This window comes from Heteronotia binoei, chromosome 2 (assembly GCF_032191835.1).
Source record: "Heteronotia binoei isolate CCM8104 ecotype False Entrance Well chromosome 2, APGP_CSIRO_Hbin_v1, whole genome shotgun sequence".
Classification (NCBI taxonomy): domain Eukaryota; kingdom Metazoa; phylum Chordata; class Lepidosauria; order Squamata; family Gekkonidae; genus Heteronotia; species Heteronotia binoei.
This window is the reverse complement of record NC_083224.1, coordinates 190,884,016-190,897,712: the sequence shown is the minus strand read 5'-3', so window position 1 is coordinate 190,897,712 and position 13,697 is coordinate 190,884,016. Positions and strand designations below refer to the sequence as shown.

The following is a 13,697-nucleotide window of genomic DNA, read 5'->3' as shown; positions in this document are numbered from 1 at the left end:
TGTGCACTTCCCTTGAAAGTACTTCTGGGAGCATCTTCCGATGCCACCAGCCAAGTCCACCTGGCTCAAGATCATTCACTCCCCCCCCCCCCCCGCCAAACGCCAGGGAGAGCTGAGAGCTGGTTGGCAAGACTGCAGTCCACAGGCCAGAGAGACGGCGGGGGGGGGGGGGAGCCGTGCAGAGTCAAAGTTCCTGCCATGTGACGGAGGGAGCTTGGGCTCTGGACAGCTCGCTGGGCTCCTCCACTCCAATGCAGCTGCTCACAACACCAGCGACCAGAGAGCTGCCTCCAACGGAAAACGGCAGGGGTTGAACGGAGGACTGGGCACATGCGAAGCTGCTACGCTTCGGAGCCAAAGAGCCTCTGGTTTGGAAGCAGGGTCGTTAGCAGAAGCTGCAAAGCTGCACCCCCCCACCCAGCCCAACCTCACTGCAACAGCCCCGTCCCCCAGGCCAGTCCTGCCGGAAGGGAAGGGAACAAAGAGACAACGCTGGATGGAAGCAAGCAGACAAACCTCTCTGGCAAGCGGCATCAAACGCACTGCTCTTTTATTGGCAAGTCAGTCTGTAACAGACAGATTAATACAGCGCTAACTAGCAGGAAAGGCAAGCAGGCAGCCCCCCCGCCCCCCTCCCCCCGGACTAAGAGAAACCAGGCAGTGGAAAGGCAGTGGGGGTGGGGGTGAAACAGAAACACCTCCCCCTCGCAAAAAAGAAGGCCCAGACCAGGGTGCCGCCAGGAGCAGAGAGTGGCCGATGGAGAAGGAGTTTAACTTACAGAGCTGAAGTCAGCAAACCCAAGGGAAGAGTCTTTAGAAGGTTTACTTGAAGAGGAAGGAGCAAACGGGTCCTTTCCACTAAATAGGTCCCCAAACCCCTTTTTACTCTGAAACGGGTCACTGCTGTCAAAGCCAAACGGCTGGAATGGATCGGGGGGCTTGACAAACTCGGAAGACCCAAGTTGACTTACAGGAGTACTTTTACCTGGAAGGGTTGAGAGAAAAAGGAGGAGGAGGGAGGGGGGAAAAAAGAAAGAAAGAAAGGAAGAAAGGGAATTACCACAGGGAAAAAAAATCCCTCCCTCCCCCAGGAAGGAAAAATGTCCACCATCTGCCTCTAGCCCCAGAAGCACCCCCCCCCAAGCTCTTGGAACTGGCTAGGCTGCATTGGCCAAAGAGGATGGCTTGGCAGAGAAAGGCAGAACACAGAAGACTCTCAGCAGGGCGCTTCTCTTGCAGGCTTCAGTGCCCCTCCCCCAACAGTCCCCACCCCCATATCGAGACCCACCTGGCTGCTGGGGAAACAAGGCACCCACGGAAGAGGCACCAAGAAGTCTCTCCCCCCACACTCCCCGCCCAGCTCTGGCCCAGCTTCCCCCAAGCCAGAGGCCTCGGGGTGGGAACTCTGGAAAGAAGCCCAGCCGCCTCCTCAGCCTGCAGCCCCTCAGCCTGCTCCGAGATTTGGGGAAACAGGCTCTCCCCCCCGCCCAAGGGCAAAGCAGATCCCTCCTGTGAAACCACAACAGTTCCAGCAGTTGCTCAAGCGGCACACGCCGCCCGCCCGGAAGGCTCACTTCAGCAAACCCCAAGCTATAGAACAGCAGCTTTTCCTCCAGCCGGCCCTGCCAGGGCACCCTTTGGGGGGGGGGGAAGAGAGGGGAGAGCACAGCAGCAAGACTGGGCTCCCCCCTCCAGAGTCTCTGGCCCAGCTGTGCCCATCTGGGCCTCTTTGCCACTTCCCCTTTCAGGCAGAGAAGGAGGTCGAAGGTCCCTTGCAGGCTCTGCCTCCCCCCTCCTGGTCTGCAGAACACAGCTTCCTCCCCCACCTCTGCTTACGGGGCCCAGCTCAGCAGCCACCCCAGCTCTCTAGAAGGAGGAGGGAGCCCTTTGGCCAGCGAGAAGGATGCTGGCCGGTCTCGATCCCTCCCCAAGCCTCCTGGCAGGTGCCATTGCTCTGGCGGCCCCTACTCTCCTCTGGGCCAGAGACACTTCCCATCACTCCTCTGTCTTCCCCCAGCTGCCGACCATCCTCACAAGGCACACTTCCCAGCAGCCCCCTCCCGCCCAGATCCTGGGAAGGCGGATGACGACGACAGACGCGGGATGACAAGAGAAGTCGCTAGCACCATCTCAAGGAGCAAAACTAATCCAGGGCTCAGCAGACAGTTCACTCTGCAAGCTGATCGCAAAAGAGCCCCACTGAGGCTGACTGGCCGGCCGGCCTGAGACATCCCTGCCCCGCAGGGCCTCGGGCTCTGGACGTGCTCTGAGCTCACCTTGGCCACTGCAGTCACCTCTCCGGCCGGCCACTCTGATCCATTCTTGGGCCACACATTTTACCTGCCCAGTGTAGGGCAGTCTCTCTAGAAACGTAAGCACGGCCTCTCTGTCTTCCCGCCACACCTCGGTCTAAGGTGAGAGAGGACAAAGGGGTTCTCTCTCCTAGTATTTCAAGCCTGAAACAAATCCCTGGCCCTTTCCCAAAAGGTACGTGGCCCCTCCCTCTTATTTTCAGTCTACAGAGCAGGAGGAACAAGCCTGCATCCTATACTGTGAACAAACTCTACAATAAAAGTTTCATTTTACTGCCTCCTGAATTTTGCCAGGCGACCCGATACAGCTACAGGGTGTTTGCTTAGCCAAATCCTTGTCACTTCTGCCTGTTATGGAAGGTGTTGCTATCTCAGCCCTCGAGTGGGAGGGGAGCCCAGGCCCTCCGCTTCAAGATGCCCCCCTGTGAAAGAAGAGCAGCCGGCCAGCAGCAGGCCAGCCAGGGCCACCGGGCTCAGAAGCTACTTGAGGAAGCCCTGGCAGCCAAGCCTTCTGGAAGTGCACACCTGTGATGCTCCCACCTGTACAGGGACACCCCCTGCCCTCGCCTTCTCTTGGTGCTTTGCAGCGAGCGCATTGCCCTGGCTCGGCCTGCTTCAGGATGCTGCTGAGGAAAGCAGGCCATGTGGCCTTCTCTGCAACCGCAAGAGGGAGGCCGGCTGCTTTGCCGCAGAACAAAGCAGTGCTTGTCATGCATCGTCAGAGGGGGAAGCGAAGCACCTTCCAGGCCCGGCAGGCTGCAGAGTGAATGCGCGGAAGGGCCAGCAAGCAGCTTGCACAGACTCACAGATAATGCATGGGATGGAGAAAGCAGAGAAAGAAGTCCTTTTCTCCCTTTCTCACAATACAAGAACTCGTGGGCATTCGATGAAATTGTTAAGATGGATAAAAGGAAGTACTTCTTCACCCAAAGGGTGATTAACATGTGGAATTCACTGCCACAGGAGGTGGCGGTGGCCACAAGCATGGCCACCTTCAAGAGGGGTTTAGATAGAAATATGGAGCAGAGGTCCATCAGTGGCTATTAGCCACAGTGTGTGTGTGTGCATATATATAGATATATATATATATATTTGGCCGCTGTGTGACACAGAATGTTGGTGGACTGGATGGGCCATTGGCCTGATCTAACATGGCTTCTCTTATGTTCTTATGTGACACAGAGTGTTGGACTGGATGGGCCATTGGTCTGATCCAACATGGCTTCTCTTATGTTCTTATGTGACACAGAGTGTTGGACTGGATGGGCCATTGGTCTGATCCAACAGGGCTTCTCTGATGTTCTTATGTGACACACAATGTTGGACTGGATGGGCCATTGGCCTGATCTAACATGGCTTCTCTTATGTTCTTATGTTGGCCCCTTTGCCCTCTAGCATCCTGCAAGGCTGACTCTCCTTCCTTGGTCCCCTTTGGAGAGACCTGCTTGCCACGGGGAGCTGTTTCCCACCCTTCTGCCCTCCTCCGGCCTGCCCTGCTCCTCACTGTGGCCAAGGGGTCTCCCCAGTGCTTCTGCCCCACGCCGGCACCATGGGCCTCGCTCTCAGCAGCACAGAAAACACGAGGCAGAGGCAGGCAAAACCCCCCCCCTCCCCGGCATCACATGAGGCCAGGACACAGAGCACAAGGCCTGGCTGGGACACTCGTACCCCCAAGGCATTTTGGGTAAAGGGGAGATAAAAGTGCCCCCCCCCCAATTCTGGTGCAGGTCAAAGGAGAGGCAGCTTCTTGAATCCCCTGGCCTGGCAAAGGTTGTGCCTCGATCTTGCCGGAGAGCAACAGCAGGGCGGCTCTAACCGCAGTGCGAAGGATGCCGCGAGAGGAAGTGGCTCAGGGTGGAGCTGGTGCCGCTGGTCCCACGGTCGCAGCAGCCCAGAGAGACTGAGCTGACTGACAATCACTGACACCCCCCACCCCTCCACACACACACTTCCTGCGCTCGGAAACAAAAATCTGTTTCTCTCTTTGAGGACTCGACATATTTCACCTAGAAAGAAGCCCGGGGTGAGCGCTGACAGATTCCTCTCAGCAAACAACAAACCGGCAACCCCGACAAGTGGGCGGCTCCTCCTGGCTGGCTGGTTGCAGCAGAGGCCAAACACAACCAGGACAACCCCCCCCCCAAATATGACCACACCCCCTCCCAGGCCAGCACAAAAAACCAAGCTCCCCCCCTCCCCCGGCTCAGGCTAGAGATGCCTGGAGACAGGCCCCCCCCCCGGGGGACACACAGCTCCCCACCCCCTGCCTCTTCCCCCACCTGGAGAGCCAGTTTGGTGTCGTGGTTAAGTGTGCAGACTCTTAACTGGGAGAGCCGGGTTTGATTCCCCACTCCTCCACTTGCACCTGCTGGAATGGCCTTGGGTCAGCCAGAGCTCTGGCAGGAGTTGTCCTTGAAAGGGCAGCTTCTGTGAGAGCCCTCTCCAGCCCCACCCACCTCACAGGGTGTCTGTTGTGGGGGAGGAAGGGAAAGGAGTCTGTGAGCCGCTCTGAGACTCTTCGGAGTGGAGGGCGGGATATAAATCCAATATCTTCATCTACCTCACAGGGTGTCTGTTGTGGGGGAGGAAGATAAAGGAGATTGTGAGCCGCTCTGAGACTCTTCGGAATGGAGGGTGGGATATAAATCCAATATCTTCATCTACCTCACAGGGTGTCTGTTGTGGGGGAGGAAGGGAAAGGAGACTGTGAGCCGCTCTGAGACTCTTCGGAGTGGAGGGCGGGATATAAATCCAATATATTCTTCTTCTGCTTCCCCCACCGGAGGGGCAGCAACTGCTCTAAGGCGTCTATGAACACCCCCCCCCCAGTAGGCTAGCGTTCATGGCACAAAAGTCTGGGGGCTTCCTGGGAGGCGTGCCTTTCCCGCCAAGCAACACCAGCCACTAACTAGCCCTGGAGCGCCAGAGGGGAACTGGCCAGGCCCGCAGGGCTTCTCCAACCATCCCTGGGTGGCTGTGGGGGGGGGGGGGAGAGAAGGGCTCCTTCTCTTACATCCCACCACCTCCAGGCCACCCAGGGAAAGAAAACAGGCAGGAGGACTCAGGACAGGCCAACAATCTGGCTGCGGAACCTGCCGTGGCAAGAAGTGATGCCCGGGGGCTTTGATCGTTCTCAAAGGGTATCGGACATATCGACGGCGGAGGGGGCGGTGGGGAGAAGTCCATGAATGGCCAGCGCTCATGCCCTGCTGAGAAGTGAGGGCTGCTGGGGTGGGGTGGGGGGACAGCTGCAGAGCCAGAGCAGCTGGGCTTCTCCTCCCCCCTGCTGGCCCTGGCACGCTGGGCGCCGCAGCCTCACCTGAGTGCCATCCAGCCAGGGTTGTCATTGCAGCAAAGCACTCAGTTAAAAAAAGGGGTCACCCCACATTTCTGACAGCAAGCGTGGCACGGCGGTTCACACGCCAGACTAGGATCTGGGTTCAAAACCTCCACTTGTACCAGGGAAGCCACCCTCTCATCCTCGCCCGCCTCACAGGGCTGTTATAAGTGTACATATGAACATATGAAGCTGCCTTATACTGAATCAGACCTTTGGTCCATCAAAGTCAGTATTGTCTCCTCAGACTGCCAGCGGCTCTCCAGGGTCTCAAGCGGAGGTTTTTCACACCTATTTGCCTGGACCCTTTTAGTTGGAGATGCCGGGGATTGAACCTGCGACCTTCTGCTTCCCAAGCAGATGCTCTACCACTGAGCCACCGTCCCTCCCCTCCCGTGTAAAACGGAGGAGAGGAGGAGGAGGGAAGCCGCTCTGGGCCCCCAGGGGGTTGAAAGAATATAACTGAAGTGGATTTTTGTTTTAAAAACACATTATCATCCTTACTCAAAAGGAAGACAGTTCTGAATGTAAGACACCGCCTCCTGAAAACGTCAGATGCACGCAGACGCACAAACCAGGCATTGCCACTGCAAGAGGACCCCAAGAAAAAGCGTCGACTGGCTGGCCTTTGAGTAAGTGCTGCATTCATCCCCAGCTGAACATGACCAGGCTGAAGAAATGAAGGAACCTCTCGTTCCGGCATGCCAAGGCAGCTGCCTTCAGCACAGCCCTGCAGCATCTGCCCGAGCCCTTCACGACACCCAGGCCGAAGGGGCAGGGAGCCCAGGCCACCTTGCGGGAGAAGCCACGCCCCCTCTCCCCTGCTGCAGGTTCCGGAGGAGGACTTACCGCTCGGCAACTTGGGCCTGGGGGGCATGTTCTTCTTTGGTGGCAGAGCAGGTGTGTCTGGCTTACTCTTAAAGGGGTCGTCTGAAAAGCCGCCCCCTCCGGCAGAGGAGTTGAACAGATCTGGAGCTGGAGGCTGCAAGAAAGAGCCCAGAGCAGAGGTAGGTTCAGGCTGCTGTTGTTGCGGAGGGAGGGAGCCAAAGAAGCCCGCCCAGGCAGCGCTCTGCAGTGACGCTCCCTCGCGGGGCAAAGGCACTCCTCCGGGCAGCCCAGCTGTCTGCTAGGACTGAGCCACACAGCTCAGCACGGGGGAGTTGGGAGAACCCAAACACAGCTAGGAAGGCTGCGGGGTGCAGCATCTCCACTTCCAAGGATCAGGTGGGTGGGAAGGCAAAGGCCCCGAAGAACAGCCTACCCTTGCTGGATCAACCCGTGGGCAGTATCAGCAGAGGGCAGCTTTTGTGTGAGTTTTTACAAAGCAGCTCCTTCTTTGCGCTCTGTGGCCAAGGGCTCGTGAAACTTTCGGGTGTTTCAAACCTGATGAGAGGCACTGCCCCGTGGGAGAGGCAAACACCTGCGGGGAAATGCTCCAGGCTGGCTTGTGTGTCCGAGCAGAGGCTCCACTCTCCCCCAGCGCCAGGCTTCACATCATGCCTGACTGCTCCTTCGCTCTGAGAACAAGAGGCAGCCCAAAGCCAACCCCCCCCTCCCCCCCGCCGCCCTTTACAGTTCAGGAAGAACAGGCAACCCCAGAGAAACAGACGCAGGAAGCTGGAAAGATTTTTCAAAGGAATTTGGGCACTGCTCACCGGTGGAGCTCAGCACCAGCCTGGCACTGCAGAAGGAGCATCTTGCAGCCACCACCTGTGGTTTTGTATGCAGGAGCTGCACCCCACCCCCTCCCGTGACCAGGGCAGACACTGCCACCTAGTGGGAGAAAACACTCCTTGCGAGCCTCTTGTCAAGTGCCGAAAGACTACGAGGTGGACAGTGATCTACTCAGAGCCCCCCAAGTGGGTTTCATGGCCAACGAGGGGCCTACTTAGGATCTGTCCAAAGGCAAAGGACATCTCTAGCATCAAGTTATTGGCACAAGGGCCCTTTTATCCCCTCACCTGCGTAGAGGAGGAAGGGAAACTGCCACAGCAAAAAAAACCCCTTCCTGAAAAGGCACCAGATCAAGCTGGAATACCTCCGTTCACTGTGGAAAGAGGACTGGCCCTCTTCAAGAAGTACCAGTCCTTTGGAAGAAACTCACCTTTGACATTCTGCTAAAATCTGCAAATCCTTCGTTGCTATTGAAAGCACCACTGCCAAAGGGATCCAAGGTCCCAAAAAGATCTGAAACCAAAATGTTAACAAGCTTCTTTTAAGCGTCTCCCTGGCAGGGCTGGGCCTGGATGCTCTGCCACGCTGGCACCCCTCCCTCTCTCCCTCCCTCGCAGGGCTGCCGGGGCCGGGCTGGCTGAGCAGGAGCATCTCGGGAGCAGCCTGCAGCTGAGCCCCGGGACCATGGCAGACCCGGCCTTAGAGGCAAAGCCCAAATGGCAGGCTGGGGCAGAGCTTGAAGCACCGCCACCCCACCCCACCCCCTACCGGGTGGCTTCTGCAAGTATGAGCAGGCTGCAAGCAGCACAGCTGAAGGGAGGGAGAAAAAGGCCGCCGTGAATTTGCAGTGGCCCACGAGAAAACAACAAGCAGCCCAGAAGGCCTTTGCTCCTACCTGGGCCTTTCAAAGGGAGGCCGGATGTCATGAATGGGTCGGAGTGCTCGAAGCCGTGAGTCTAAAACACAGGGGCAGAAGGAAAGGGTCACCCATCGTGGGCATCCCGGGAGGGAAGGGCCGACCCCTGCCCACCACAGAGCTCCCAGCTGGCCCAGCGTCCTTACTTTACTCGAGGGGTTTTTTGAGAATGGGTCAGAGACAAACGGATCACTTTTCTCAGGCTTCTTAAAGAAATCCTCTGGCACAGAAGTCTGGAATGGGTCGCTTTCTTTAAATGGATCTCCTCCAAACGGATCTGGCAGAAGAGTCACAGCACAGCAGTTAACAGCACAGAGACGCCTCCGTCCTTCCAGAAGGGAGGCCTCTTCCCCTTTCTGCCCTATCAGACCTTAACTGAGTCCCAGTGGTTCAATCTGAAGGGGGGGGGGGGGGGACAGAGCCCTGCCCCTTCCTCCTCCCCACGGTCAGATTCCTCAGTTCCTGGGAACAGAAGCCTGCTGGTACAAGGGATTCTAGTGCCCTCCCCTGTGGACACAGTATCTAACCACATCTCATCCATCTTCTTTGGGGAGGCACAGCCAATTTCAGCCTCTGGGCTCCCTTCTCCCAACGAGGAAAAAAAGACCAGGGACCTACAGAAAAGGACACGGAGGCTTACCGGCTGCTGCAGGCGGCTGCTCTGCAAAAGGGTCATTCTGGAATGGATCACCTGGGTAAAGCAGAGAGAGAGAGAATGCGGCAGTCAGTGGGCGAGGCAGAGCGGATGCTGAAGCGGCTCCTTTCTGGCTGCCTCCCTCCCTCCCGGCAATACTTACTGCCTCTGAAGGGGTCTGCTCCTTTGAAGGGGTCCGACCGGAAGGGGTCTTCAGCCTGGAAGGGGTCTGCTGGCTGCAGCTCCTGGGCGTTGCTGCTGAACAGCAGGGCCCTGCTCTTGAACGGGTCGTCCTGTCAGCAGACATGGAAATGGGCCTGAGTCTGGGGGAGCTGCCAAACCCTGCACACGGCAGCCTGCCCTCTCAGGGCTTTGACATGCCGACGGTTCAAAGTGTCGTTACGGCTATGGGCACAGAAATGCTTCTACCCAGCATTCAACTTCCTTGGCTTCGAAGGTGCCACTGGACTGCAGCTGACATGAATCCATCATTATGGCTACGTGTTACCAAAAAACTAATATATTACAATGCCATGCTCATTTTCTTGGTTATATATATTGCGGCGATTTCACCGCCGCGCTGTATTCCTTCCTATGGCTCTAAATGCACTAAAGAGATGACGAACGGAAACAGCAGGCAGGCCAGGCTCCCGGCAAGTGGCATCTCTCCCCCCATGCCCCCCCCCCGGCCAAACAACATTCTTTAGCGCTGTGAATGGGAGCAAGACGAGCCAAGCCCCAGGCTCCGCAGAGGAGCTCACGTCCCTGAACGCAGCACAGGCTCCTCAGTGCTCTCCTGGCCAGAAGGGGTCTGGTGTCCTTGGCAGGGACCCACATAAACCTGCCTGGGAGCATCTGCCTGCCATCTGGGGTGCGGCAGCCGTGGACAGAGGAGCCCCTTTGCTGGCAGGCATCCCGGGGTGGAACAGAGCAGCTCAAGCTCTGCGCTAGCCCCAACCCCCCCCCCCCCCCCAAAAAAAAAAATCTGCCTCTGCTGGTGTTAGGGAAGCCCTTCTTCTCTCTTTGGGTCGGGCTAATTGAAGAAGAAGATGATGATATTGGATTTATATCCCGCCCTCCAATCCGAAGAGTCTCAGAGAGGCTCACAATCTCCTTTACCTTCCCCCGCCCCCCGCACAACAGACACCCTGTGAGGTGGGTGGGGCTGAGAGAGCTCTCCCAGAAGCTGCCCTTTCAAGGACAGGGTCTCAGAGCAGCCTTCAATCTCCTCTCCCTTCCTGCCCCACAACAGACACCCTGTGAGGTGGGTGGGGCTGAGAGAGCGCTCCCAGAAGCTGCCCTTTCAAGGACAGGGTCTCAGAAATGCCTACAATCTTCTCTCCCTTCCTGCCCCACAACAGACACCCTGTGAGGTGGGTGGGGCTGAGAGAGCTCTCCCAGAAGCTGCCCTTTCAAGGACAGAGTCTCAGAGCGGCCTACAATCTCCTTTCCCTTCCTCTCCCAAAACAGACACCCTGTGAAGCAGGTGGGGCTGAGAGAGCTCTCCCAGAAGCTGCCCTTTCAAGGAGAGAGTCTCAGAGCAGCCTTCAATCTCCTTTCCCTTCCTCCCCCACAACAGACACCCTGTGAGGTGGGTGGGGCTGAGAGAGCTATGACAGAAGCTGCCCTTTCAAGGACAACTCCTGTGATAGCTATGGCTGACCCAAGGCCATTCCGGCAGCTGCAAGTGAAGGAGTCGGGAATCAAACCCGGTTCTCCCAGATAAGAGTCCACGCACTTAACAACGACACTAAACTGGCTCTCCTTGAACTCCCAGCATCCTTACCAGGCTTCCAAAGCCGCCCTTGTCCTTCTGGGGGTTCCCCTCGTTCAGGTCGGCCAGGTTGGTCATGCTGCCGCTGTGGATACCATTCAGGGCCTCAGTATATTGGTCGATGCTCCTGCTGGCTTCCTGACGGCTCTCTTGCAGCCGGGAAAGCTTGCTTCTGGCCTGCGTGAAAGACACAGTCCCATGGGCACGGCCAGCCCAGCCCAGCCACAAGCAGCTTCCAGGCCTTGCAGAAGTGGCCTGTTTTCTACCAGTGCTGGGGAAGCAGCCCTTTCAGGGCAGCTACTGAGTCACACAGAGTTGCTGCTGCCCACCCCCAACTCCAGTTCGACACAGAACACTTGGACCTGCAGCCCAGAGAGCTTTTGCAGCTTCACAATCTACAAAAAGACACTGGCCTTTCAGAAACCTAGTCGTGGCAGCAGTGCTACACTGTTCATCAAAATGTTTATACGGGAAACTGGCAGAAGGGATGGGTGGGCTTCATTATGCTGAACAGGCAAGATTTTAGCTCCTGAAAAAGCTGCAAGTATTTCAGCCTCAAAAAACTGAACCCCCTCCTTTCCCACTCAAAACTCCAGCTTGGCCCAGGCTGCTGTGGCTCAGCTATTAATGGGGGAGAGTTGGAGGGAGGGGAATGACTCCCATTCTGCAAACACTCCACTGGCTGCCCCTGCCCCAAATCTGCTACTGGGTTCAGGTTAAGAGGGCCTGGCTGTCACCCCACAGAGCCCCTCTTCTTATTTGTGGAGCTGCTCTTCCCCCTGCCCCCACGACGACGACTTTGCTCCAGTCAGATGTCAACCCGCCAATGGGCAAAACCGATCCCTGAGGCCTGCACACACCTGCGTTCTGCTGGAACGGCCCTGCCCGAGGAAGGAGGTCAGGAGAACTCCCAACTCTGCATGATACAAACTGCTTCACAAACTTGCTTGGATAAATGACTGGGACTGGTGGTCTCTACTGCCGCGTCTAGCTTATTGTAAAAGTAGGATCCCGTTATGTACTTTCTGTCCCGCCTAGTGTGTGATGTGCATTCTTCTTTCTGGTGGTTCCTGATGTGTCGGTTACTGAATGTCCCCCTCTGTTGATTTTACTGGCTCGCCATACATGTAATCTGCCTTGCGTCACTGTGGAAAAGGCAGACTATAGATAGTGTAAATAAAGCTAATGAACAAGCAACATTAAGCAAGGGAGATGCCCCCAGCACTCAACTTCTGGGAGCAGGCAGGCCCACTTAGTCCGACACCTGGCAGAAGGACACAGAAAGCCAGAATGACAAACGGCAGAAAACCACCAGGAGAGGCCAGAAAATCCTCAAGGCCTGGACAGAGTGGAGCCACAGGCTCTTGCAGAGCCCAGCCAGAAACACCCCGGCCAAAAAAGGTCAACCATCCAGTCAGGTTGAACTTCTGCCACCCTCAGAGCAAGGCAATCGGCGCTCACAAAGAGGCAAGGGCGGGAACCCAGCTTGTGGGAACTGCTGGCACAAAACTTCTGGCTGCCTCACACAGCTACCTGGCCTCCTCCTCCAAAGTTTGTGTTTTGGCCGCACAGACTTGTCTCCTGGGAAATGGCTTGTGTAGAAATGCCCTCAACTCGACTGAAACAAAGCAGGTGGAGAAGAGCCGTAGACACCTTACCTGACTGATTTCTTCCTGAGTCGATTTCAGAGACTTTATGATGGTCTCCAGCTGCACTTTCCCAGCCTGGATGCTCTGCTCTAGCTGCGTCTCTTCTTGCTGAAGCCGGTTCAGTTCCACTTTTGCTCTACTGATGTCGTCTTCCTGGGATTTTAGATCTGACTCCTGGGACTGAATCTGCATTTTTAACGATGAAATCTGAAACAGCAACAGTGCAACATTGTTCTGACGCCAGAGTGGTGGTGGTGGGTGGTTGGGGGAGAGCTTACAGAAGCTACCAAAAATGTAAAAAGGGCTTCCTTGTTTTGCATGCTGACAACGTGCCCAAATCCTTCAGGAAGCGCAAAATGACCTATGCCCACAGCGTGATGGAAGATGATGGAATAAGCAGAGATGGCTAAACTTACTTTTTCGATTGGCGAAAAGGCTGATGGACTTTTTGCAGGAAACGAAAAAAATAAACTGAGGATTTATGGGATTAAAGAATAAGAGAAATGAATTGTAGATAAAAGAGAGGATTTTTTCCTGTATGGATTTATAAAGACAGTTGCGACGGACTCAGGCAAATTAGCCTGGAAGCTGGGAACAGCAAATTGAGAGATGGCTTTGAGGGAAGTAAAATGCCCCAGGGTTTGAGACTGAGAGTTCAGTGGGAGCTTGAGTACTGAACGGTTAGGAGTGAAGACTGGGTACTTAGGCTGATCAGTTGTTGAAACAACTGGAAAGAGCCGAGAACAGCCAGCAGGGCTGAGTTCCTTGAAGAGACAGAACTGAAATAACCTTCGATTTTAAACAGTTTTATTAGTTTCAGAAAGAGTAAGGGTAGGGGATAGGGGGAATAGAGAGTACAATACATTTTAACCTTATTCTGCATAAAAAATACTTTCAAAAAATACAAGCTTACGTCTACAATATTTTCTTTACATAAATTGTCTCATATTATTATGTCTACACTAAACATCATCAACATTTTAAAATTTTATACTATAAATCTTTTGTTTAAGTTATTATTAAGTTCTGACAATTCCAGTAAAGGCAATTTTGTAATATAAAATACAGGAAAAAAGGGAGAAATAAGTTAACACCAGAGAATCTTAAAGTCTTGAGTGTCTAGCCAGGCATAAAATTTCATCCAATATTTTCTTGCTTCTTCTTTAGATCTCCCAGCCCACAGCTGGGATAGAAAGTCCAGCTCTGCTGTTTCCAGAATTTTTCCCACCAAGTCCATTTTCGTGGGAATTTCCTGAGATTTCCATCTCTGCGCCAAGAGAATCCTGGCTGCTGTGTTAACATGTGCCAACAAATGTCTCATTTCTTTGGAATAGTCCTCAGGAAACATGTTCAATAAAAATAATTCTGGTTTGAACTGGATCTGTGTCTTCACAATCTTCT

At 55.2% G+C, this 13,697-nt stretch overlaps 1 protein-coding gene across 1 annotated transcript in view; it reads right to left on the bottom strand.

Annotated features, from left to right (window-relative positions):
• Window positions 1-770: 770 nt before the first annotated feature.
• The window catches only part of EPS15L1 (epidermal growth factor receptor pathway substrate 15 like 1), a 38,221-nt gene continuing 25,294 nt past the window's right edge, over window positions 771-13,697 (bottom strand). Inside the window, exons 15-23 of the mRNA XM_060232737.1 lie at window positions 12,306-12,503; window positions 10,660-10,824; window positions 9,037-9,166; window positions 8,880-8,930; window positions 8,386-8,516; window positions 8,219-8,279; window positions 7,754-7,836; window positions 6,499-6,631; window positions 771-985 (exon numbers count right to left, since the gene is read on the bottom strand). Of these exons, the coding sequence (XP_060088720.1) occupies window positions 771-985; window positions 6,499-6,631; window positions 7,754-7,836; window positions 8,219-8,279; window positions 8,386-8,516; window positions 8,880-8,930; window positions 9,037-9,166; window positions 10,660-10,824; window positions 12,306-12,503 (1,167 nt within the window). The remainder of the gene's footprint in view (window positions 986-6,498; window positions 6,632-7,753; window positions 7,837-8,218; window positions 8,280-8,385; window positions 8,517-8,879; window positions 8,931-9,036; window positions 9,167-10,659; window positions 10,825-12,305; window positions 12,504-13,697) is intronic.